Source organism: Callospermophilus lateralis, chromosome 7 (assembly GCF_048772815.1).
Source record: "Callospermophilus lateralis isolate mCalLat2 chromosome 7, mCalLat2.hap1, whole genome shotgun sequence".
Taxonomy (NCBI): domain Eukaryota; kingdom Metazoa; phylum Chordata; class Mammalia; order Rodentia; family Sciuridae; genus Callospermophilus; species Callospermophilus lateralis.
Window position 1 is genome coordinate 140,023,586 of NC_135311.1, and position 24,848 is coordinate 140,048,433.

Consider the following 24,848-nt stretch of genomic DNA (forward strand, 5'->3'; position numbering starts at 1 on the left):
ATATTTATTTTTTATTTATCGGTGGACACAACATCTTTGTTTGTATGTGGTGCTGAGAATCAAACCCGGGTTGCACGTTTGCCAGGTGAGCCACATCCCCAGCCCCTTTAAATCACCTTAATAAATACAGTTTGCTTATAAATTTCTCTATAATTAATACAGCTTGAATATATTGGTGGTATTGTCACACTATAGTGAATAAATTTCTCACATTCTCATTTTGAACTCAAGGAACTGACAGGAAAAAGAGGAATTAAATAGCATGCCTGGGTTGGTAGGCTATTCAGAATTCCAAACACAGCTGATAGGTCTAAATCTGTGCCTTTCTATTCTAACCACGTGCCTTTACTGACTTCCATACATACATGGTTTCAAGCATTTGCCTGTTAGGTGTCAGATCCTGGAAATCAAGAAATATGCTTTTTCTTCCTCAAGAACTGATTCTTTAGCCAGGCACAGTGGCACATGGCTGCAATCCCAGCAATTCCAAGACTGAGACAGGAGGATCGAAAAGTTCAGGCCAGCCTCAGCAACAGTGAGGCTCCAAGCAATTTAGCAACTTAGCAAGACCCTGTCTTTAAAAAAAAAAAAAAAAAAAAAAAGGATATGGCTCAGTGATAAACTGAACATGGTTTAAATCCTCAAATTCTTCCCTCATCCCATCCCCCCCACCCCCACTGGAGACTAAACCCAAATCTTGGCACATTATAGGAAAAGGCTCTACCACTCAGCTGTACCCTCAGCCCTTTATATTTTACTTTGAGAGAGGATCCTTCTAATTTGCCCAGGCTGGCCTCAAACTGACCCTTCCCAAGTAGCTGGAATTACAGGTGTGCACCACTACACCCTGCCCCATCCCTGAATTTTTAATTTTATTTTGAACTTGTATTCTTTTTTTTAGATTGCAGCTTTATTTTATTTTATTTTTTGGAGTATAACTTTTCATTTCTCTGGTTGTACACAAATGAACATGTATTCTTTAATACACAGGTAATATATATTTAGTAGAGAAAGACAAATTGCAGCCAAGCAAGAATATAACAAACCTACCTACCTTGACAAAAAATTACCTTTACAATTTTTTCATTAGTACAAGAACACATATATGGGCTGGGGTTGTGGCTCCGTGGTAGAGTTCTTGCCTAGCACCTGTGAGGCACTGGGTTCAATCTCTGGCACAACATAAAAATGAACAAATAAAACAAAGGTATTGTGTTCACCTACAACTAAAAAAAATATTTTTTTAAAAAAAAGAACACAAATAGCAAATCGGATCATACCACAAGTAATCTCATGTTTTTCACAGACACTATAGCATGAACATCTTTCCATTTCAATAAATATCTACATCATTCGTCTTCAAAACTTGAATAAAACTTCAGATTTAGGAATGTAAAAACAAACAAACAACAAAAGGCACTGTAACAATTCTCAACCACAGAGCACTGATTCAATCACTAGACTTATGAAAGGTGGAAGAGCTGACCCACAGGGACTGTTGTTCTTTTCCCTTCAAACATCCCACTTCCTGGCTGCTGGAAACTGTCACAAATTCTGTGCAAGTTAGCTATTGGCTGGGCTCCTGGGCCCAGGAATGCTGTGCTGCCCTCAACAGCTATGTGAACAGTCCTTCTATGGGCAACAGGCAGCTGCCAGGGCACCTGAATGGTTTTTCACTTAGGCCTCAGCTTCCAGACCTGACCTGAAATTTAGACCCAGAAGCATTCTTAGGGCAAAGTGACAGAGGTTCCGGAATAGAAGAGAAACCCTACGCGTTTCATTTCAGAGATGGAATACAGTCTCCTCACGAAGAGGCTGCGCCGACCCAGCAGGCAATTAGGATTGACAGCTGGCTCCAGGGTGCCTGGCCTGCCCTGGGGCTCAAGGGGGCCCGCAGCTGCCTTCAGCAGGAATGCGTTCATTGAGGCCCACCAAGCGGGGCTGGGGGCTGGTAAACTACAAAAATCCGAAATTTCCTCTGCAAAACGGAGAACTGGAGGTTGAATAGGGTCCTCTTGAAACCGAGCATGCATACCTTAAACTAAAGAAAAGGTTTCCAAGGGAGGGGTCATCCCCCCCCCGCCCCCGCTTTGGGTTACCGCTCAAAGCGGTACTGTATTTGTGGAAGTGACTAAAATAAGGGAGATCCCTTTCTCCGTCATTGCCCACCACCGCTCAGGTGACCGTGAGGCGGAGTTTAAGGCACTTCCCTCATCTGACCTTGAGCTGTCTCTGGACCCCTAGGACGTCCTGGCTGAGGAGGCCCTCCCTTGGGAGGGCGACTCTGGAGCCTAGAGTCTACTGGGAAAATACAGCTACTCCTCCCCGCTGCCTGCAGATAAGGGCTGCGTTGCTGGGTTTGAAACTCCGGCAGGAACTCGGTGGAGCACATTCCTGAAATCTGGCCCCGGGTCATTTACAAATGCTCCAAGAAAAAAAAGTCACCTAAAACCCTTAGGCTTGCTGGTGCTTTGGTCCTGAGTTGTATAAATCCTATCGTTTTAAATCTGCCCTTTGATGGAGTTAACGAGCGATCCTAGGAACTACTGGAACTCACGAAAACAAAACAACAAAAGGCTTGGGAACGAAGCCTCCCGGGGACCCGCGGGAAGCGCAGTTAGGAATGGGCGCCAGAGGGGTGGCCGCAAATCCGGGCGCCGAGCTCGCCTCCGGCGCGGCCAGGGTGGGTGGTGGGCAGGACCCTGAGGTCAGCAACCCCCGCACGCGCAAGGCCGCCGCAGGAGGCCAGCGCTTGCCGCCCGCCGATCCCGGCACGGCGCCGGCGGGAGGCTGCAGGAAGCCCCGGAAGGGCGGAGAGAGAGAGCGGGCGCGGGCGGCGGTGACTCAGCCTGGAGGGCCGGGGGCGGGCGCGGCGCGGGGGTGGCAAGCCCGCGCCGCAAGCCGGCTGCTGACGGGAGGCGTACCGAACCCGGAGGGGTTAACTGGGCGTTGCCATCGGCGTCCCGCCTCCAAGCCCCGCCTACTAAGGCCACCGCGCCCGGCTGTACTTATAGCGGCGGTGCCCAGCGCGTCGCGTCCCTCCGCAGGCCCCGGCCGCGGCATCTAGAGTCCCGAGGTGAAGGTGCCATGGAGCGGCCGGCGCCCCTGGCCGTGCTGCCTTTCTCGGACCCCGCACACGCCCTGAGCCTGCTGCGCGGCCTGAGCCAGCTCCGCGCAGAGCGCAAGTTCCTGGACGTGACCCTGGAGGCGGCGGGCGGGCGCGACTTCCCAGCGCACCGCGCCGTGCTGGCGGCCGCCAGCCCCTACTTCCGCGCCATGTTCGCTGGGCAGCTGCGCGAGAGCCGCGCAGAGCGGGTGCGCCTGCACGGCGTGCCACCCGACATGCTGCAGCTGCTGCTGGACTTCAGCTACACGGGCCGCGTGGCGGTGAGCGGCGACAACGCCGAGCCGCTGTTGCGCGCCGCGGACCTGCTGCAGTTCCCGGCCGTGAAGGAGGCGTGCGGCACCTTCCTGCAGCAGCAGCTCGACCTGGCCAACTGCCTGGACATGCAGGACTTCGCGGAGGCCTTCAGCTGCGCGGGGCTGGCGAGCGCGGCACAGCGCTTCATCCTGCGCCACGTGGGCGAGCTGGGTGCTGAGCAGCTGGAGCGGTTGCCTCTCGCGCGCCTGCTGCGCTACCTGCGCGACGACGGGCTTTGCGTGCCCAAGGAGGAGGCGGCCTACCAGCTGGCTCTACGCTGGGTGCGCGCGGACCCACCGCGCCGCGCCGCGCACTGGCCACAGCTGCTGGAGGCAGTTCGCCTGCCCTTCGTGCGCCGCTTCTACCTGCTGGCGCACGTCGAGGCTGAGCCGCTGGTGGCGCGCTGCCCGCCCTGCTTGCGCCTACTACGCGAGGCGCGCGACTTCCAGGCGGCGCGCTACGACCGCCACGACCGCGGGCCCTGTCCCCGCATGCGCCCGCGCCCCTCTACCGGCCTTGCTGAGATCCTCGTGCTTGTGGGAGGCTGTGACCAGGATTGCGACGAACTGGTCACGGTTGACTGCTATAACCCACAGACGGGCCAGTGGCGCTACTTGGCTGAGTTCCCCGACCACCTGGGCGGGGGCTATAGCATCGTGGCTCTGGGCAATGACATCTATGTGACGGGTGAGTGCGCTGGGGGCTGCCCAAGGGAAGCCCACCACCTTTCCAGGAGACAGCCGCAGAACCTGGACTCGAGGGCCCACCTGAGTCCAAGCCAGAGCCTGGACAACTGCGTTTCTCCAATTACTTTCAACCTAAAAGTGCACCTTACGTGAGCAGAGACAAGTAGCTGCTTGTGGGCCCAGTTCCTGGTGCGGTAGGGCCTGCCTGGCCCGGGAGGTGCCTCCCTCCTGTTTGAAGAGACAGCCATTCACCCACACAATGAATGCTTTCTTTTTCTCTGCAAGGAATGTGGGGACACGCAGGAGGCTAACTCCTGGTGAGGCGCCCATTCTCCCCAGCCAGGACATTTCTGCCCTGCTGGGCCACCAGGGCCCCCTGACTCCTTGGCTTTATCCCCAGTGACAAGGTTTCTTGGGACTTGCACCTAGCCACGGGGCTGTGGGTCACATGGTGTTTAGGCTGAGCTGGCCTGCCACTGTAAACACCATCACGTGTTAGGTTTTCTTCCAGTTACTTGGCTCAAACCCCAAAACACTGCCGAGTCATGGTGGGCGGGCCCCAGCCTGACCCAGTCCTGGGCTTTTACCACGTTTTTTATTAAGGATGAATCCCTTTTCAAACAGGAGGGAGTCTACCCCTTTCTGTGGGGCAAGCAGGGGCGGCCTGTGACTGCTATATAAGGAAAGAAATGACTAGGGCAGGCCTCTGGTGCTGTTATCAGGCAGGGAGGCTCCAGCTGGTTTATCACAGTGGCTGTGCCCCAGCCTGGCACGTTCAGGAGAGAATTTACTCTGAGCCATGCCCCAGCCCAGGGATGTCCTGGGGTCTGCCACTCTTCCTGGCCGGCTGTCTGGCAGGCAGCCAGCTGACCCTCTGTTGATATTTGTCAGAATATATCCCTCTTTCCAATTTGAGGTTGGCCCTTTTTTGTTTGGGGACCATGTCCCCAACTGCCACCCATCTCCATCCCCTCTGAAGTCTGACATGTGGCTTTGAGCAGAGAACTCCCTCCAAGAACTGGCCAGACTTGCCCCAGCTTCTGCATGCCCTTCCACAAATGTCACAGCTGAGCAGCTAATCCTTTGGGTTTCAGGCAGGTGGCTGGGTCATTCCATTCAGCTGGCCTGGCAGTTGGGAATTTCCTGGGGGCCAGGAAGCTGATTTCAGCTGCCTTTGCCCCAGCACCTGGGAGGAAGGTACAGGCCCAGATGGAGCTTTACAAGAATGTCTTCTCCCTTCCACAGCTCAGGACTGTGAGACAGAAGGTGTCTCCAATCCTGCCCTGCCTGTGGCACCGACCTCGGAGGCCAGGGGAGGCAGTCCCCAGAATTCCTTAGAAGAGCATACATCATACTTGTACAGATGGATGAATTTTTCAAATGAAACCCACCCCTGAAACCTGCCCCAACACCAGAACCCTGAAGCGCCCTGATAGCATGATCTTTGGTTAGGTCTCTGGCTCACAGCCTGGGTTTCCTCTCACCTTGTTCTGGCAGAGCCCTGGTTAGAGAGTGCCCAGGAAGGGTAGAATTTGGTGAACAAAATCTATGCTTTGTGGCCACCCAGGAGAAGTAACCAGATAACCTGTTGGTGTTGTTGGTGTTGGGTGGGGGTGGGTCCTGACAGGCTGCCTGCATATTCAGCAGAGTGCCCAGGGCTTAGGTGTGCACTATGGCAGTGGTCCCCACCAAAGCCCAGAGCTTCTGACCTTTGGCCACTTGCATTTCCCGGGTGAAGGCCCCTGAGGTGAATTCCTCTCCAGGGAGAGGCCCTGGCACTTCAGGAAGGCACAGGTAGGTGACTCGCCCCGAGTGAGCTGACCATCTGCCCATTGTGCGTCCTGGCAGGCGGTTCGGATGGCTCACGGCTCTACGACTGTGTGTGGAGGTACAACTCCAGTGTGAATGAGTGGACGGAGGTAGCACCCATGCTGAAGGCCCGGGAGTACCACAGCTCCTCTGTGCTGGATGGGCTGCTGTATGTGGTGGCTGCAGATAGCACGGAGCGCTATGACCACGCCACTGACTCCTGGGAGGCCCTGCAGCCCATGACCTACCCCATGGACAACTGCTCCACTACGGCCTGCCGTGGACGTCTCTACGCCATCGGCTCCCTGGCCGGCAAGGAGACTATGGTGATGCAGTGCTACCACCCAGACACCGACCTGTGGTCACTGGTGGACTGCGGTCAGCTCCCACCCTGGTCCTTTGCGCCTAAGACTGTGACTCTGAATGGACTCATGTACTTCGTCAGGTGAGTTCCCACATGCCCGAGGCCCTGTGTGTCTGGCATTTGTGCATGTGCATGTGTGTGCACATGCACTACATGCTACTAGGGACTGAGCGTGCTAGGCAAGCACTCTCCCTCTGAGCTGCACCCAGATCTTTCCTAACGATTTTTTTTTTTTTTTTTTTTTTTTTTTTAAAAGAGAGAGTGAGAGAGGAGAGAGAGAGAGAGAAATTTTTGATATTTATTTTTTAGTTATCGGCGGACACAACATCTTTTGTTTGTACGTGGTGCTGAGAATCGAACCCGGGGAGAATCGAACCCGGGCCGCACGCATGCCAGGCGAGCGCGCTACCACTTGAGCCACATCCCCAGCCCCCCTAACGATTTTTGAGACAGGGTCTCACTAAGTTAGTTAGGGTCTTATTAAATTACTGAGGCTGGCCTTGAACTTGCGATCCTCCTGCCTCAGTTTCCCAAGTTGCTGGGATTACAGGTGTATGCCACCATGCCTGGCCTGGTTTTCTTTTCTTTTTGGTACTGGGGATTGAACTTAGGGGCCCTCGACCACTGAGACACATCCCCAGCCCAGTTTTGTATTTTATTTAGAGACAGGGTTTCACGGAGTTACTTAGTGCCTCATTTTTTGCTGAGGCTAGCTTTGAACCCGCAATCCTCCTGCCTCTGCCTCCCGAGCTGCTAGGAATCAGGCGTGCACCACTGCACCCAGCTCTGGTTTTCTTAATGGGTGGTGAGTTGGGTTCTTTTAGAAAAAGAGCTTCAGCCCTGGCAGCTCAGAGCAGAGACAGGCAGCCAGTGGGTCACTGGGCATCTGCTAGTCTAGCACATGTGAGCGAAATCATCAGCTCTGTCCACTGGTTACGCCAGATGGCCCTCCTGGCCGCTGAGTGGCCTCCCTGCATGCACACAGTACTGTGTGTGTGTGTGCACGCACACATGGGGTGCGTTCCTGCATTTGCTGCTCCCTTTCCTGGCCTAGAGCCTACCTGAAACTGTGGGACCAGGAAGGAAGGAGGGAGCATGAATGACAGTCCCCTTTGCCCCCTTTCCCCCTGGGACTTTGAACAGGGGGTAAATGCCCAAGGCCTGAACAGCACTGGCCTCTGTCTGCTTCACCCTGGAAACAGGAGACTCTCGCTCAAGGTGAGCAACAGAGGGGGAAAGGTGTCCATTGCTGGTCATACAGTGGCTCAGGGGCCTGCGTCGACATATGCCAAAGGCCTACTCTGAGAAAGCCCTGGAATCTCAGCCAGGTCTGGTCCTGTTATAAAACTGCCTGACCCTCCTCCCTCCCAGGCATCTTGGAAGTGTCTTCAAAGAGGGGGTGGGGATGGCTATAAATACAACTCTCAGAATGCCAGAAACTTCCCTTCAGCCCCTCGGCAGTGGTTCTAGGCCAAGTGCCTTTGAGAATGTCCTCTCTGTCCTGTGGTCCTAGAACTGGAAGTACCCAAGTGCTGCTGTCTCCTGAGACCTACCCGCTTTCCCCTTCCCCTTGCTGGGCCACTCCTGTGGCAACGGGGGGCGTGGCCTCTGCCAGCTCTTACTCAGGCTGGGGGCATGTGGGAGGCGGCAGTCCTCAGCCCGGACCCCAGGGTGCGGAACAGGGGGATGGCCTGCCAGGAGGCTTGGGAGCTGGCCTGGGCCTGAGTAGAGGCTGTGGAAGGAGAAAGAGAAGGACCTGGGAGTGGGGCAAGACCTGGGGCCCAGGGACTGCACCCTGTTCCTCCCACCCACCAACGCCCTGCTTATACACGTGGGCTCTTCGAGGACCATATAACCTCTTGCCCAAAATACCACTTATCTCTGGGTAGTGCCTATGGGCCACTTGCCATCCCCACGGAGACAGCCGGTGTTGTGTAGAGGCTGCGGCTCCTCCTCCCTCCTCTGTGACCAGGGGAGGGGGTTCTGCCCTGTGGCTCCTGTCCTGCAGCGGTCCTGTAAAAGGTGGCTGCTTGGTTAGGGTGCAGTGCAGGAACCGGGGGAGCCCCATCTAGTCCAGCCCCTTCTGTCTGCAGGTCCTGTGTCTGCTGGAAAAGGGGGTGAGAGGTGGGAACAGCTGAGCAGGTCCCCATATTTAATGACCATCGTCCTAGGGCCCACAAACTTGAGTGGGTTCCCATTTTGAAATCGTTGGGTAGGGGGAGGGCTCAACACAAGTGTCCTGCTTTCCAGACATGAAAACCCGTATGAAGTTCAAGTTTCTGTTCTGTAGAGTTTAACTGGAGCACAGCCAGCCCTTCTGTTTCAGAACCTCTGTGACTGGTTTTGCATGGCAGTGACAGCTTGATACAGAGATCATCTAAAATATTTGCTGTCTGGCCTTTTTGCTGACCCCCGGCCTTTGTTTTTTTTTTTTTTTTTTTGTTGTTGTTGTTGTTGTTGTTTGTTTGTTTAATATTTTTTTAGTTGTAGATGGGCACAATATCTATCTTTATTTTTATGTGGTGCTGAGGATGGAACCCGGGGCCTCTTGCATGCAAGGCCAGCGCTCTCCCGCTGAGCCCAGCCCCAGCCCCTGACCTCTGTTATTAATCATTACTGTTGCTGTTTTTCTTCTCGCCACCTTTGCTGTCCAAGGCCGTGCTTTCACACCTTCTATTGTAGGGTGTCAAACAGGAGGAAGGGTGCTGATGCCCTCATCCCCGTGACTGTATTGGTCCAGCTGGGCACCAAGGATTTAGTCAGCAGTGAGTAAGACAGGGTCAGGCTCACAGTGATGTGGAGGGCAGAGGCCAGTCCAGGACTAGTCAGCCAGCGAAGGCTTTCCCAAAAGCGGGGCTCAGATCAGAATTGGGAGGGTGAGGAGACCGAGGCAGGGTGGGGGTGGTTGGGAAGCCCAGGGTGGGAAGGAACTTCAAGATCTGAAAGAGGGGCTGGGATGGTGGCTCAGTGGTGGAGCGCCTGTCTGGCATGTGTGAGGCACTGGGTTCAGTTCTCAGCACCACATACAAATAAATTAAGGTCCATCAACAATCTACCAGGACTGTCATAAGGGAGAGCTGCTTTATGCTGGCTGGTAGGACTCACCAAAGGGCTGCAGGTATCCTACGGTGTGACCTCTGGGTTCAGGGAGCAAGACTGGGTTCTAGCCTTAGAGCCTGAAATAACTCTCTAAGACAGTGGGGATGGGGTCTCCCACTGAGAGAGCTGCCATATGGCATCAAAAACTCCCAAGTTAGGGGCTGGGGATGTGGCTCAAGTGGTAGCGCACTCGCCTGGCATGCGTGCGGCCTGGGTTTGATTCTCAGCACCACATACAAGCAAAGATGTTGTGTCCACCGAAAACTAAAAAATAAATATTAAAATTCTCTCTCTCTCTCTCTCTTTCTCTCTCCTCTCTCACTCTCTCTTAAAAAAAAAAAAACTCCCAAGTTGTCCAGGCACAATGGTGCATGCCTGTAATGCCAGCAGCACGTGAGGCTGAGGCAGGAGGATCACGAGTTCAAAGCTAGACTCAGCAAAAGCAAGACCCTAAGCTACTCAGTGAGATCCTGTCTCTAAATAAAATACAAAATTGGGCTGGGATGTGGCTCAGTGGTTGAGTGTCCCTGAGTTTAATCCTCAGTACCCACCCCCCCAAAAAAAAAACAAAACTCCAAGTCACAGCTGGGTAGGTGGCACATGCCTGTAACTTCAGCAAAAGAGAAGGCTGAGGTAGGAGGGTGGCGAGTTGGAGGCAACTTAGTGAGACCATCTCAAGATGGTCATAAAAAGGGTTGGGGATGTGGCTCAGTGGTAGAGCACCCTCAGTTCCATCTCCAGTACTAGGAGTGGGATGGGAAACAAAATTCAGTAGAGGAGCCTTGTGGACTCTGTCCCTTGCTACCCTAGGAGCCTCCTCCTTGCTCTGACCAGCTGTTTGCCCCCTCCTTCCCTCCATAGGGATGACTCTGCTGAGGTGGACGTGTACAACCCAGTAAAGAACGAGTGGGACAAGATCCCATCTATGAATCAGGTAACTCTGAAGCGGTGCCAGCATTGTGAGCGCAGGCCTGTCCTGGGTCTGCAACCCGCGTGTCATTGTGATGAGTCTCGGGGAGCAGCCATGTGGGTGGGGCTCTGCCCTCTCTGGGAACCATCTCAGTTCAGAGAAGCTGGGTGTCGTCCTGTTTTGCACTTGAGGCTCACTGAGACTGGTGTTCGATAAGATCCCAGGGCCACCGTTTACTGAGTTGGTCCTTTAGACTTGCTGAGTACCTGCTCTGAGCCAGAGAGCAGAAGGCAGTGAGGGAGGGAAACAGGGTCACCTTAGAGGGACAGCAGGTGCACAAGCCCCAGGGCAGGGAGTGCTTGGTGTGTTTATGGGGTGCCAGCAGCCCTGCTAGGGCAGGGTGAGGTCAGACAGGAGGCTTCTGGAGGCCGAGCCGCCTCAGCTGGTTCTTGAGGAGCCGACCTTAGGGTCCCATTCATTGGACAGCTGCTGTGCGCTCTGATTGGGACACTCAGACTGCTGCCACTCCTGGTCAAGGCGTCCCTTCTTTCTCTGCTTGTTAGGAAGAGGAGCACTAAGACTCTGGTGCTGGGCAGGCTCAGTGGCGTTGTCCAGGCTTTGGGTCAAGTCCCAGCTCTGCCACTGTGAGCCGCATGAGCCAGTTTCCCTGTCTTAGAGGTGGGAAGAAGAGTAGGGCCGGCCCTAGAGGTTCTGTTGCCCAGATGAAGAGAGCGCGAGGAAGTCCACCTGCGACCTGTACACAGGAGGCGGTGCTGTGGCAGCTGCCCCGGCCACTGTGGAGAGGACCGCCTGCCAGGCCTGGGCACTGCATGTGACCCTGGGAGCCCTATTTCCTAGTTGAGGTGTGGAAGGGCATTGGTCTGTCCCAACCGCGTTTCCTGGGAAGTTGGCCGAGACAGCTCCTGGAACTGTGTCTAGGAAGTGCCCAGGCGACCCCTGGTGAGGGGCTGGTGGGGGACTGCTGATCTGCCCAGGTCCCCGATACCTTCCTGGCAGAGGAGAGCATGAAGTAGAGGGTCTTCCCTGCCCTGGCTGCCAGCTTCCACTCACCCATCCCCCTTGGCCCACAGGTGCATGTAGGGGGCAGCCTGGCCGTCCTGGGAGGGAAGCTGTACGTGTCCGGGGGATATGACAACACGTTTGAGCTCTCGGACGTGGTGGAAGCATATGACCCAGAGGCTCGGGCGTGGAGTGTGGTGGGGCGGCTCCCGGAGCCCACCTTCTGGCATGGCAGCGTCAGCATCTTCCGCCAATTCATGCCCCAGACACCTTTGGGTGGGCGCGGCTTTGACCTGGACAGTGGCAGCAATGACGTGGATGCGGGCCGATTTCGGCCACTGCGGAACCCTGAAGAACTGCACTAGCCCTGGCCTGGCCCGGGAGGGCCTTGGTGCAGGGAACCCAGCACCTCGCAGGGGTAGCAGCTCCTCCTTTGTGCCTAAGTCAGGGTGGTCTCACCAGGCAGAGCACAGGCTCTTGAGGACTCACTGAAGCCAGGATCCATTGCCTGGAGGATTTCTGTGCACTGGGAACCCAAGTCACGGCTGCTGGGGCCAAGGCCCGTCATGAATGCCCCTCCCATGGTCCAGGAAGAACCCTGCTGGCACACCTGTGGCTCCCAGAGGTCATCCATACCCCGTGGCTTCCGACTCACCCGTGCGGCAAACACACACACTCCCTGCACCACTTCTCCCACCCTGGGAACACAGGGCCAGGGGGCTTCCTGTGAGGGTCTGGGAATGGCCCCTACCTTCCTGCAGGCCCTATTTGGGCCTGTAGCATCAGAAACCAGGAGACGATGGTTGTAGTAGGGTCCCACACTCTGACCAGTGCTGGGTGTCCCAGTGGGCCAGCTCCCCAGATAGAGGGGGTCTGCTCCTCGCTCCCACTGGGATCTCACACCAGAGTGGAGGTGGGCTGCCGCCAGGTGAGCACAGGGTCTGGGGACTGAGTAGGAGCCCAGAGGGGTCCAGAGCAGCACACTGAGCTGTTCCCAAGGATACAGTAGGACAGATGCCGGGTCTCCCTGCTCCACTGGCCTGTGTGTCCTCCTCCAGGGCTTTGTCCTGGCTGGCGGAGGGGAGACTGGAGAAGTGGACTGAAGCCCCCAATGTGAGGTTGTAGCTCCTTGCTGGGAGGCCCTGGGCATTTGTTGCTGACACTGGCCGAATGGACAGCTGCAAAGCCCTAGCTCGCCTTGAGTCAGTGGTCCTTTTGCTTCTAAGGAAGCCCTGGGTACCATGGCCTCAGCAGTTGGTTCCAAGTTTGAAATGCAGTTTGACCGTTAAAAGAAGTGGGAGGCGGGTATTCTAGAGACAAGGTCAGGGTTTGTTTGGGGGTGGGGGTTGCAGTGTTGAGATCAGGGCTTTGCATGCTAGGCAAGTATTCTGCCACTGAGCCACGGACCCAGTCCTGGTCAGTTTTGTTTGGATTTTTTGGCCAGAGCTTTCTGCAGGAATGGAGGCCGCCTGGACTCCTGAGGAGCTCCTGGAAAACACCACAGCTTGGGAAGGCCCCGTTTTTCTGTTGGAAGTGATATGTTTCCGTGGACTAGGGGATTGAGCCCCTTCAGGTAGCCCCCGTGGCCTGTGCTTGGGTCTGCCACTCCCCTCCCTTTGTAGGAAGGGGATCAAGACTCCCTCAGGAGGTGGAAGGAAGCAAGGCTCCAGGGCTGCCTTTCCCTGGTGGCTTGGCTGTGCAGCAGGTTCCTGCCACAACAGCCCTGGCACCATCTCTTAGCGAGTGGTACCGAAGACCATTTGCTGGCCAGGTGGCAGGGCTTCTGGGAAGTCCCTGTCTGGCCTGCCTGTTCCCTTGTACGGTGTCACGTGCTGCAGGTGCCCTCGTTAGAAAGCTGTGTTCTGGAATCCCCTGGCTGGAGTGGCCGCAGCTCAGAGCTCTTCTTGACCATGGGAAGCCACCACCAGTCATTACTGAGCACTTGCCAGGCAGGCAGCACACCCCTGAAGCTCCGTGCTGGCTTCTGCCTTGGCCTCCTCTTCCCCAGCCAAGTAACCCCCTCACTGAGCTCCCCCTCCTCCGCTCTAGAGCTGTCTCCCCGTGGCCCTTGCCTGGCTTCCCTGAGGCTGCTGAGGGGCCCAGGGGTTGTCCTTCCCATGTGAGGTGGCTTGTCTGTCAGCAGAGAAGGCCCCGAGTGTGTACTCAGTGCCAGAGTGTGCCCAGTCCACTCTGCCTGGAGACAGAGCCACTCTTGTGGCAAGTCATCTTCTGGGATGGAGCCTTCAAGGAAGAGCTCTGGACTCCTGCTCACTGCTGCTTCATGGTGGCTGGCTTACCCCGTTGTCTGGGGGCACCTGTGCAGGAGAGAGGGGGCTTGGTCTGTGTCCCTCTCCTGTCTGGTCCAGAGATACCCAGGTGTCCACCATCAGGAGTGTGGGTTGAGAAAGACCAAGAGTGGTGACGAGGATCAGGCCCCTCCCACCCGTGGACCCAGCTGGGGTCCAGCACCAGACCCTCTGTTCCTGCTTTCCCTTTGTCACTGGGTGGTCCCCACCAGAGGTCTCTACACAGACTTTGGGACAGAGGCTGGGACACCTGGCTATGGGACTGTCCCCATGTGTTACATGTATAGAACTTTTCTGTCTATAAGACATTAAGTTATGAAAACTAAAGTGACTAGTATTTAATGCTGATCTAGAACATATTCTATATTTATATGACTCAAGAGACTCACAGTAAGGAACACCCTCCTTCCAGTCCTGCCCCAGGGGTGGGAACAATTTGCTATTTATTTTTGTCTGTTCTCTAGGCTTATGAATGTTGAGAAACCTGTCTAAGGTTTTAGGATGCCTTCGATACTTTTTGAAATAAAGCTATTTCCTATGTTTGGTGTGTCATTACCTTTATCCTGCTCTGGGGAACCTTTGGACTGAAGCCAGCAGTGCAGAGAACAGGAGCAGAGGGGAGAGTCCCAGTGCCAGGGGTCTTGGGGTGGCTGCCCTTTACAGAGCTTTCCCGGCCCTTCCCATTTCAGTTCACAGGAGATCAAGCCAAAGAAAGGAAGGGGCAGGGGTGGCTGCATCTCTGATCTCCAGGACTGGCCACCTCCCGTTCCAAAGCTCTTCAGCCCTCCTGGTAGTGCAGAATGGCGGTTCCTCTCTGCAGGATAACTTGGCTTGAGAAGACAGAAGCCTTAACATAGAGGACCTCGCACATGTCAGGCCAGTGCTCCACCACTGAGCTCTATCCCCAGCCCTTTTTATTTATGTTTGTTTGTTTGCTTATTTATTATTTTCCAGCCCTTTTGAAACAGAATCTCACTAAATCGCCCAAGCTGGCCTCAAGCTTGAAATCCTCCTGCCTCAGTTTCCCAAGTTGCTAGGATTACAGGTGTGCACCAACACACCCCTTTCCAGAACAGATGTGAAGCAGTTTATAACCTACATAGGAAAGAGGCAGACCTGGAGTGTAATTACTACACTTGAATACTACCTTTATTACTTCTGAGGTCCCAACGGTCGAGGAATAAAAGGAAAGTGGGCCAAGTACAGTGGCACATGCCTGTGATCCCAGCTACTCAGGAGGCTGAGGCAGGAGAATCACAGGTTGAAGATCAACCTCAGCAATATATCAAGGCCATAAGAGGGCTGGGATGTAGGTCAGTGGGAAAGTGCCCCTGGATTCAATCCCAAGTACAAAAATAAAAATAAACGTAGCTGGGTCTTGAATCTAAAACATTTTTTTAAAATATGTTTTTTAGCTGTTGATGTACCTTTTATTCATTTATATGTGATACTGAAAATCAAACCCAGTGCCTAACACATGTGAAGCAAGTGCTCTACCACTGAGCCACAACCCCAACCCCATATTTTTTTGAAGCCTATTTTATGTTTATGTGGCACTGAAGATCAACCCCAGTGCCTCACATGTGCCAGGAAAGCGCTCTACTGCCGAGTTCTAACCCAGCACCTCATTTCCCTAGTCTCCAGCTCTAAGAGGATTGTGTTCCAGGAATCTTCCTGTGATGGGACTTCAGCAGTGCCAAGCTCTGGTCACTGGGGTCATGAGCATTTGAACCAGTGACCTCTGATTCGGACTATTCTGTAGGTGGGGCAGTTTATAAAGGTGTCCACAGATTGTTTGACACCCATCCTGTAAGTGGCCAGGGAGTACATGTCCCCTCCTCTTCAGTCTTGGAGCAGACTGGCAACTGCCTCAACCAACAGAATGAACACAGGTGAAGCCATGTGACTTCCAGTGCTAGAGCATGAAGGACCCTGTGGCCTTGGCCTTTGGGATGTATGCTTTTGGCACCCAGCCACCAGGCTGTGTGATAGCCCAAGTGGCCAGTGGAGAGGACCCAGCGCATCTGCACCTCTGTGAGACATCTCGAAAACAGATCCCCTAGCCCCCAAGTACATTCTGCAGTGGTTTATTATCCAGTGAGCTCTCATTTGATCCTCTGTGAAGTTTGTAGCGTGATACTAATCCCATTAAAAGATGGAGAGGAAGCAGTAACTTGCCCAGGGTCACAGGGCTATAAAAAGGAGTTGGGAAGAAACTTAACACAGGCAATCTACTTGAGCACCTGAGGGCTTGTCCTCCATAGCTCTCAGCACCCCATGGCTGCAGAACCTGGCCCCTCTCCATTCAAGGCCTGGCCTCTTCTATAACCCAGGCCTCTTAGACCAAGCTAGGGCCCTCCTAAGGGACATGTCCCTCTGTTGGTATGCTGCCAGCCAGGCTGAGCCTGCTTAGCCAGGAGCCTGGCCTTCCTCAGGTCCCCAGGCAAGCTCGGATACTCCTGAATTGGGCCAGTATCTTGGCTCCAGCCAGTGAGGACGTCATCATGGGCCACTACTCCACAGAAGTTTAGGAATGAATTCTACCTGATGTCACCCCTAAATCAGGAACACTACCAACTCTGGCCAATGCTACCAGCTCTAAAATCCTGAAAGAACAGAGGGCAGGATAAAGGAAAAAAAAGGGGCAGAAGACAGATGTGGGAAAAACCAAGTCCAGGGGTTTGGCACCCAAGGCTGCCCCCATGATGTCCTGTTCAGCTGAGGAGCTGAGGAAGCTGCTAAGTCCAGAGGACGGGACAGGGCACCAGCAGGAACACAGGTGAAGAAAGCAGCATTGACTGTCTCCAGGGCATCAGGAAACAGACAGTTGGGCAGGCCAAAATAATCCAGTCCAAAGCCATGTGATTTATTGGCTGGGACCAAGCAGACAGGGTGGGCTACGTGTCACAGTCCTCTGGAACAGCAGCTGTGATGATGAGTGAGGGCTCCAGGACACCGGGGCCAGCAAAACTCTCCTCTGCACACAGTCTCTGGCCAGGGAGCTGGGAGGCCAGGCTGCCCTGGGCCAGCGACTCCACAATGACCTCAGCCGAGCCCACTTCCAGCTCTGCAGGTGGCTGGAGGGCCACCACCACCATCTTCTCGTCCTCAATGACCAGGTTGCGGAGCTTGCGCTGCCGTGGGTTGTAGTTCTCCACCCGATCGTGGATTTCCATGTGCCTGCGCAGGTGGGCCTGCGGGGAGTGAGAGCTCAGGGATGGGGCAGAGCCTGGGGGAGGGAGAGGAGACCCTGGGCGCCCCTGCCACCTACCTGCCGGGTGAACTTGTAGCCACATTCAGTGCACTCGAACTTCCTCACTCCCTTGTGCCGTCTGACGTGCACACGTAACTGTTCCACGGCTGCAGGAGTGACAGGGCCACAGGTATCAGGAGCCGGGGAAACATGGCAGAGATATGCCTGAGATTGCAGGCCAGGATCCCAGGGCCCAAGAGGAAACCCAGCAGGAGGCCCTGGGCAAGGGTCCCCCCACTACTTGGGGCCAGGCTCTGCCAGGCTCTACAACACCTCCCTGAGGTCACAACTGACCAGGCCCCTGGGGAGCCCCAGCTCCACTTGCACTGTCAGCAGCTCCACTCGCCCCGGCAGGCACTTGAAGACAGAAGATGTCTGCTGGCAGGGAGGCTCAGCAGCTGAGGAGCGTCCCTAGGCCTCTGCCGCCCCCCACCTCTATGGACACCCTCCCACTTGGGTCAGCAAGAAACAGATGGCCCAGCCTTGGGCACCCCCAAGTACCTTTGAAGGTTTTGCCACAGATCTGGCAGAAGTGGGGCCGGCCCTCCTGGTGGCGGCTGGCCACATGCCTCAGGAGGGGCCCCTTCTCGGTGAAGCGCTGCTCACAGAACTCACAGCTGAAGGGCCTCTCACCTGTGTGGGTGCGGTTGTGCTTGTCCAGGCTGGCTGTGGGGACAAGGTAGGGGCTCAGCACTGGCCTTAGCCCCAAGACAAGGAGGTGATGGGCCTGCCTCACCTTGGGTGCGGAAGGTCTTGCCACACAGATGGCACTGGAAGGGCTTCTCGCCTGTGTGCGTGCGCAGGTGCATGTTGAGGTTGGCCTTCTGAGTGAAGGCGTGGTTGCAGAGCTCGCAGACATATGGCCGCTCATTCCTGTTTGGGTAGGGAGACAAGGCAAGGCCATCACAGAGGGAAGAGGCCCCCCTCACCCTGCTCCAGCTAGGATATGCTGAGCAGGAGGGCTTGGTTGGTACCGGAAAGGGACCCCACCACTGTCCAACAGAAAGGAGTCTATGGAAGGGGCTGGGGGTGTAGCTCAGTTGGTAGAGCGCTCGTCTCGCAAGCCCAAGGCCCTGGGTTCAATCCCCAGCACCAAAAAAAAAAAAAAAAAAAGGAAAGAAAAGAAAGGAGTCTATGGAGCAGGGAGTCACAAGAAAATAAAAATTTGCCCCAAGAGATACAGTGCCTCGTCTTGGCCTGAAGCCCCTCCCCAGCTCCTGCACCTTAGCAAGCTCTTGCTTGTCCCACAGGACTCAGGACAGAAGCACACACATCCCTGTGAATGTAAGCAAATGCTACCTTCCTGGCCCAGCTGCAGGCAGCAGGGCCAGACCCCAGGAGAAGATGGGCTGACCCACACCTGTGCTTGGCCTTGATATGCATCTGCAGTCCATTACGGCTTGAGGCCCGGTGCCCGCACTCCTCGCACACAAATAGCTTCTCCCCACGGTGCTTGAAAGCTTCATGCAGCTGCAGCTCTGTCCGTGACAGGAAGCACTTGGCACAGGTAGGACACTGTGGGGTAAGGGGGACAGCAGAGGGCCCAGGACCAGGTGAGAACAGCATGGGGCTGCCTAGGATCCCCACAGGCCCCCCAACTTTGTATGGCCACAGCTGCCATGCTTCTGCTCATCCCACCTCAGAGAATGCTGGGCCCAGCCCTGTCTTGACACTTACTGCATGGGGCTTGGGGGCTCCGTGCAGCTTGATCATGTGGCTCTGCAAGTCCTTCTTCTGCATGAACTGCTGGGAGCAGGAGGAACACTGGAAAACAGGCCCACAGTCAACTCCAGGGCAGCCTGCACCAAGGGAACCCTGGCCACTGGGTAAGATGAGTAGAATGATATGGACAGGGCCCAGTCCAAGAGCAAGGAGGGTCCCTGATCTGGTGTGAAAGATGGCTTGAGGGGAAGGAAGCTGTTATGAGCTGTCCATGCCATGCCCCCTATGGAAAGAGACAGGCCCAAAAAGACCCTGGAGGTGAGACTGTGGCCAGGGGCACCACCCACAGATGGAGGTCAGTGGATGGGGAGAGAAGGTAGGCTTCTGAACCCATGTCAAGGGGTAGGCCTCTGGGAGGATAAGGGCACCAGGCAAAGGCTCAGCAGGAAGGATCCTGGGGCCAGCACCCACCCCACCCAGGCCCTCAGCTCTGGGAACAGACTGAGCCTGACCTTGTAAGGCATCTCCCCAGTGTGGGACACCATGTGCACCCGCAGCTCCATCCTCCGGCGAAAGGTCTCCTGGCACACGGAGCATGTGAAGACCTGGCAGTGTGAGGGGCAAGCAGGGCCAGCATCAGGGGGAGCCTCTGCCTGTGACAGCAGCCTCTGCTGGGGCTTCCACTTGCTGCTGGGAAGAGTCTGCCTGGGGCGGGGGGATGCTAGGGTGGGAGAGGGCAACATGTAACCCACCTGCCCTGACCATCACTGGGCACTACAAACTACCATGTGCTGAGAAAGGCTTGCCCACCTCAGGCCCAGACAGGCTGGGTACAGGGACCAAACGACCTCACCCACAGTCCCTGGCCTCAGCTGCAACCAACAGGCCCCTGGGAGGATAAGGGTAGCAGTTAGCCAGACCCCACCCAAGGGGACAACTGTGGGATGGGTGGGCAAAGTGGCCGGAAGCGCCTTCCCAGGAGCCATTCCTTCTCCAAAACTGAGGGTAGAGCTGGGCCAGGGGCCTCAGCAGGTAAACCCAAAATGCCTCCCAAAATGTCCTTTCAGGGGTTGTCCCTCCTTCCCTGGAGGCCTACATTCCACTTGTACCAGAGTGTGGACCTGATGACATCCAAGGACCCTGCAGCTATTTTTACAGTCATCATCAGAGATGGTCTCCTACTTGGGCCCTTCCCAGATAGCACCAAGACATGGGCCAGCGTGCCCCTGCCCACAAGTACCTGGGTCAGCTCCCAAGTACCTGTTCTGAGCGGTTCATGCAATTCCGGGCTTCATGCTCCAAGAGGTTCTCCTTCCGAAAGTAACACTTCCCACATTTGGGACACTCAAAGGGTTTCTCCCCAGTGTGTTTCCTGCCAGGAGAAGCCACAGGGGTGTGGGGGCTGAGAGGGTTTCCTAGCTCTCCCTCACCCGAGGCCCTCTTTGACCACCACTGATAAGAGCTGCACAGCAGAGATGAAGATGTGTCCTGGGACTGGCCATGGCTCACCACATGACCTGTGAGACCCCAGCTGGTGAACACGCAGAGAACAAGCCCAAAAATCCCCTTCCAGCACAGAGGCTCTCAGGAGAAGGCACCCCCGGCCATAAGCCCACACAGCTCTGTGCTTGAGGTCACAGCTGGGAACCAGCCTGAGCCCCACCTCTGCCAGCCTCCCTACGTGGTCCCACAGAGGCTGACGGCTAGCAGTCTTCTTTCTGAGGCAGTAGTATCCCTGGGTTCTAACAACCTGGAGGAATACTTGTCTTCCCAGAGCCTCTGTGGGCTCCATCTTCAAAACTGTGGCCAAAATCGGACCATGCACCTCGCTGCTACCACACAGTCCAACAGCAGATCTGAGCCCCGCGTGAGCTAACACACATCCTCCCCTCCACACCATCCTCCCAGGCAAGTTTAAATTCAGAAGCCAGAGGAACCCTTTTAAGACGAGTGGCCTCGGGGCTGGGGGTGTGGCTCAAGCGGTAGCATGCTTGTCTGGCATGTGTGCAGCCCGGTTCGATCCTCAGCACCACCTATAAACAAAGATGTTGTGTCTGCCAAAAACTAAAAAATATTTAAAAAATTCTCTCTCTCTCTCTCTCTGTCTCTTAAAAAAAAAAAAAGACAAGTGGCCTGGGGCTGGGATTGTGGCTCAGCGGTAGAGCACTCCCCTAGCAGGGGTGGGATCTGGGTTCGATTCTCAGCACCACATAAAAATAAAGGCATTTGTTGTGTCCATCTATACCTAAAAAATAAATATTAAAAAAAAAAAAAAAGACAAGTGGCCTTAGTAGCCCTCCATGAGCTGGTCTGCCCCGGACCTTGTTAGACTGGCTGTGATGTCTCCCACTCAGCCCCGAGAAAGGCCTTCGCCCTTCACTCCTTCCCAGCACCTCAACCTTCCATTCTCACTCCTAGCCAAGAGCTTCTCGAAGGTTCCTGTGCCTGCCCAAATGCTATTCCCATGGATGGCTTCCTTAGCTGCTTTAAATCTCTGCTCTTTAAATCCTTCCCTGTAAGTCACCCAGACCATGGCTATTTAAGACAGCAACTGTCCCCACCCTGACCCCAGCCCCTGGACCCACTGTCACACTACACATTTACTCATTAGGTTTTTATGCTTTCATCTGCACTGTCCTACAAGAAGGTAAGCCCTCAATAATGACCTCTGTTTAGTCCACTGGTGTATCCTGAGTGCTCATAAGTCATGTCAGCTATCTGGCAATTTGATTTGTGGGGGGGGCAGTGCCGGGGATTGAACCCAGGGCTTTGTGCTAGGCAGGTGCTCCACCGCTGAGCTACATGCCAGCCCTGTCTGTCAGTCTGTGGAATGAACTAATGAACACTGACCGAAGAGCCCATGGGCTACCTCACAACCCGCCAGAGGCCAATTCTCTCATCCCCTGCTACAGTATCAGCTGTCCTCAGGCCCTGCTGCAGTGGCCTCCTGAAAGCACTGTTCCCCTCCCAGCTCTCAGGGCCATCCAGTAACATACAGCCCGAGATAAAGAGGAATGGAGACTGTTCTGCCCTGGAATCTTTCAGTAGCAGACAGCCTAAGTGTCTGAGCAGGACACACAGGCCCAGAGTTCCCCACACACTAGGATTACCCAAAGGCTCCACTAGTGGTAACCACCCTGAGGTCGAGCATAGGGGTAGCAAAAGGTCTCAACCCCAGCTCCAGCTCCAGCTCCAGGATCACCGGTGGCTTCCCAGAGTATCAGACTGAGAACACTTATGTGACACAACCTGGCTTGCTCAGAAAGCACACTGTGATGTCTTGGGCTGGAGAGTGGCAGGAATGGAAAGCCTGTCACCTACCTGCTGTCCCCAGAGGCTTTGCAGGCGCTCCAGAGCAGTGCTGTGCAAGAGGACTCTCTAGGACAGTGGAATGTCTGCGCTGTCTGCTTAGCGGCCAAGAGCCACATGGCTACCAAGCACTTGAGATGGGGGTAGTGTGTCTGAGAAACTGAATTAACTAATTTTAAATTAAAATGGATTCACAGGGGCTGGGGTTGTGGCTCAGTGGTAGAGTGCTTGCCTAGCACATGTGAGGCACTGGGTTCGATCCTCAGCATCGCACAAAATAAGTAGATAAAATAAAGATATGTGCCCATCTACAACTTATTAAAAATAAAACAAAAACAAAAATGGACCAGGGGACTGCTGGTTACCTTTTTGGACACTCCAGCTTTAGACAAATAGTCTTTTATGCTGTACTGACTCCTCAAAGCTAATGTCCCCAGAAATGGAAATAGCACCAATCCTCAAGATGAGCACCTAGCCCAAAGCCCACACTGCCAGGCTTTAGAAATTGCTAAGGTCAGGCCCTAGTTTCAGCTTAGAGTCCACAGGATTTTCCATTCCCCACAGCAGAAGCCAGGAGGAGGTCAAAGTCCACAGTGGGCAGAACCTGTTGACAAGGTGTCTACTAATCCATCTCTAACCAAAAGACACACAGTAGAAGGGGGAGGAAAATCTGACCCAAACCAGGTTCCCACACCCTGATAAACAGAGGTATGCCCACACCAGGCACTATGTTAGTCTGAGCTAAAGCCCCCAGCCCCTACAAAGCCCACAAGAGGGAAGTACAGGACCCCTCCCCCAACATGGGAATGGCAGACAGGAAAAAAAAGTAGAAAAACAGTGTTTACCTGTTGTGCACTTTTAGATAATATTTGCTGAGGAACTTTTTATGACATGTGGGGCATTCAACCGGCACCGCTGTACCTTTTCTGTTCTCAGCGGGCTCGGCTGCTAGGGAACCTGTACCCAGAGCTGGCTCTGCAGCACAGGGCTTTCTGATTATGTTTGACTTCCTCCTGGTCAGCACAGTCTCAGGCTCAGAAACGTAATCGCCATCCCCGTCGTCCTCAACTTGAACCACCACTTCCCACTAGAGTAGAAGAGGCAGCAGGAGGGGGTGGGGTCACCAAATTAATCAGCAGGGGTTGTGGGGACCCAGCTTTAGTTCCATCCCAAACCCCAACCCAGATGAGTCCTTTCATCAGGGATTGGTCCTGTCAGGAGCCCAGGGCAGACATCTGAATCTTGGATATGGGGAGAAGTGACTGTTTCTATAAGACACTGGAAGCCTGGCCAGATTTCACTACTTGAGGGAAACACCTATAACCCTGATGCTGCCCACTCCACCCCCAAGGAAGTTGGCAATTGTAGACAGCTGTGACTCACAGAATGGTCAGCTGAGGTCACTGACTTCCTATGTTCAGAGAAAGCCTGTTCCACTAAAACAGAGATTCTACTTTGGGGTCCAGAGCACCCCAGAACTGTCCATCTTTTCCCCAACTTTTGCCTCCCTGGTTCCAGCACCCTGGGCACAGTACCTCATTACACCCGCCCTGCAGCTGGGCACCTTCAGCCTCAAAGGGCCTTGGGGGCACTTTGCAGTCCTCAGACTCTTTGTCATCTGAGGGACAAGGCTTCAGAGCCTGCTTGAGTTTTCCAGCAAGGAAGGAGGGGCTCTCACTCTGAATAGGGGAGCTGAGCTGGGACCTCTGGGGGCTGCAACTGCCTCTAGGCTCCTGATCCCTGGGGACTAGGCCAAGAGTCTTTGTAATTTCCTCTTCCTCCAAGTCTGTTGGCTCCTTGAAGTGGCTGTTCACATCCTGAGGGGCAGGTTTCCCCAACCCACTCTGGCCACCTGATGACTGTCCCACTGAAGTTTTGGGCTGGAAGCTCTGGCACAGCTCCACAGCCTCTGGTACTCGCAACTCCCTGGCTGCCAGGAGCACTTGATCCCGGTTCCCTGAGGTGAGGGCGAGGTGACCAGTGTAGAAAAAGTCCAACAGGAGGCCAAAGATCCCAGAGAAGCCAGCAGGGAGGACAACACTGCCCCCTGGGCCATCCCCATAGAGGCTCTGGAAGAAGTGGCTGCAACAGGCGAGGACACTCCAGTGTGCCTTGAACACCAAGCCCCCCACGTCTAGGGTGGCATCGCAGTACTGGCCCTTCTCCCGCTGCTTGTTGAGCTCCTGCAGAACCCTCACACTGTGCTGAACGAAGGAGCCGTCCATGGTCTGAAGGAGAAGAAGGCGGAAGTGACACGCTGGCCAGCCCAACCGAGAATAAGAGAAAGCCCCTCGTTTTGACAAGATCGAAAAGGGAGGATGGACTCTACTCACGAACACTAATCAGGAAAAGGGCCGAGGTCAAGGTTAAAGGGTGCACGCGGAGCACAGGAAGGGACTGACAGCTGGAGGCGGGGGGAGCGGGGGTCATACTGGATTGGCCAGTGGATGGTGCGAGCAGGGCATGGCGGGGACAGGACAGGGTCGTGGAGAGGTGCGGCTGGGAATAACGAAGTTTGAGGGAAGGGGGCGGCAGACGAGTGCGAAGAGATCGGCGGGGCTCAGCCAGAGGACCCCGAGCCGGGGAAGGCGGCGGCCGCCGCGCACAGGTGAGCGGAGCTCACGCCGCACCCTCAGGTCGCGAGCGGCGGGCGAAAGGCGGCAGCGGCCACACTACCGTCGGCGGCTAAGGCGGCCCGCAGTCCCCCTCCCGTGCCCCGTGCCCCGTGCCCTCCTCACCCGGACCGGTCCTCCCTGCGCCCGCTGCACCGGCCCCACTTCCGTCTCTTCCCTTCCACAGCCCACGGACCAACTGCCCCGGCCCGACGTGCCCTGCCCACCGGGCGCAGACGCCGCCGACGCCGCGCCGGATGTGACGTCAGAGCGCGCCGGCCCGGGTGGAAAGACTCCGAGATGTAGGGTTCTCAGCTCTGCCCTGGGGGCGGGGCTTCTGAGAACCGCCAATGGACGTAGGGGGCGTGGCCGAGCCAAGTTTTCCAGCGAAGGGCCC

At 55.3% G+C, this 24,848-nt stretch overlaps 2 protein-coding genes across 2 annotated transcripts; one reads left to right on the forward strand and one right to left on the reverse strand.

Moving 5' to 3' along the window:
* The first annotated feature begins 3,045 nt into the window (after window positions 1-3,045).
* Klhl21 (kelch like family member 21) lies at window positions 3,046-14,155 on the forward strand. The gene is made up of 4 exons (XM_076861384.2): window positions 3,046-4,108; window positions 5,956-6,361; window positions 10,241-10,313; window positions 11,381-14,155. Exons 1-4 carry the CDS (start codon window positions 3,088-3,090, stop codon window positions 11,672-11,674), a joined length of 1,794 nt encoding a protein of 597 aa, XP_076717499.1. The 5' UTR covers window positions 3,046-3,087; the 3' UTR covers window positions 11,675-14,155.
* A 1,099-nt stretch (window positions 14,156-15,254) lies between these two features.
* Zbtb48 (zinc finger and BTB domain containing 48) lies at window positions 15,255-24,674 on the reverse strand. The gene is made up of 11 exons (XM_076861385.1): window positions 24,578-24,674; window positions 23,375-24,067; window positions 22,685-22,926; window positions 19,791-19,902; window positions 19,043-19,135; window positions 18,546-18,632; window positions 18,229-18,383; window positions 17,605-17,741; window positions 17,370-17,534; window positions 16,887-16,975; window positions 15,255-16,809 (listed from the first exon to the last, which is right to left on the reverse strand). The coding sequence occupies exons 2-11, from the start codon at window positions 24,062-24,064 to the stop codon at window positions 16,513-16,515; spliced, it is 2,067 nt and encodes a 688-aa protein (XP_076717500.1). The 5' UTR covers window positions 24,065-24,067; window positions 24,578-24,674; the 3' UTR covers window positions 15,255-16,512.
* Between the last annotated feature and the right edge of the window lie 174 nt (window positions 24,675-24,848).

Bases quoted from the DNA above. Each gene is read 5' to 3' on its own strand.
- Zbtb48 (XM_076861385.1), bottom strand. From the start codon at position 24,064: ATGGACGGCTCCTTCGTTCAGCACAGTGTGAGGGTTCTGCAGGAGCTC. The intron at 22,927-23,374 runs GTACTGTGCCCA...CTTCTACTCTAG, and splicing joins TGCAGGGCGGGTGTAATGAG to TGGGAAGTGGTGGTTCAAGT. The intron at 16,976-17,369 runs GTACTTGGGGGT...TCACTCCTGCAG, and splicing joins CTGTGGCAAAACCTTCAAAG to CCGTGGAACAGTTACGTGTG.
- Klhl21 (XM_076861384.2), top strand. From the start codon at position 3,088: ATGGAGCGGCCGGCGCCCCTGGCCGTGCTGCCTTTCTCGGACCCCGCA. The intron at 4,109-5,955 runs GTGAGTGCGCTG...GCGTCCTGGCAG, and splicing joins CAATGACATCTATGTGACGG to GCGGTTCGGATGGCTCACGG. The intron at 10,314-11,380 runs GTAACTCTGAAG...CTTGGCCCACAG, and splicing joins AGATCCCATCTATGAATCAG to GTGCATGTAGGGGGCAGCCT.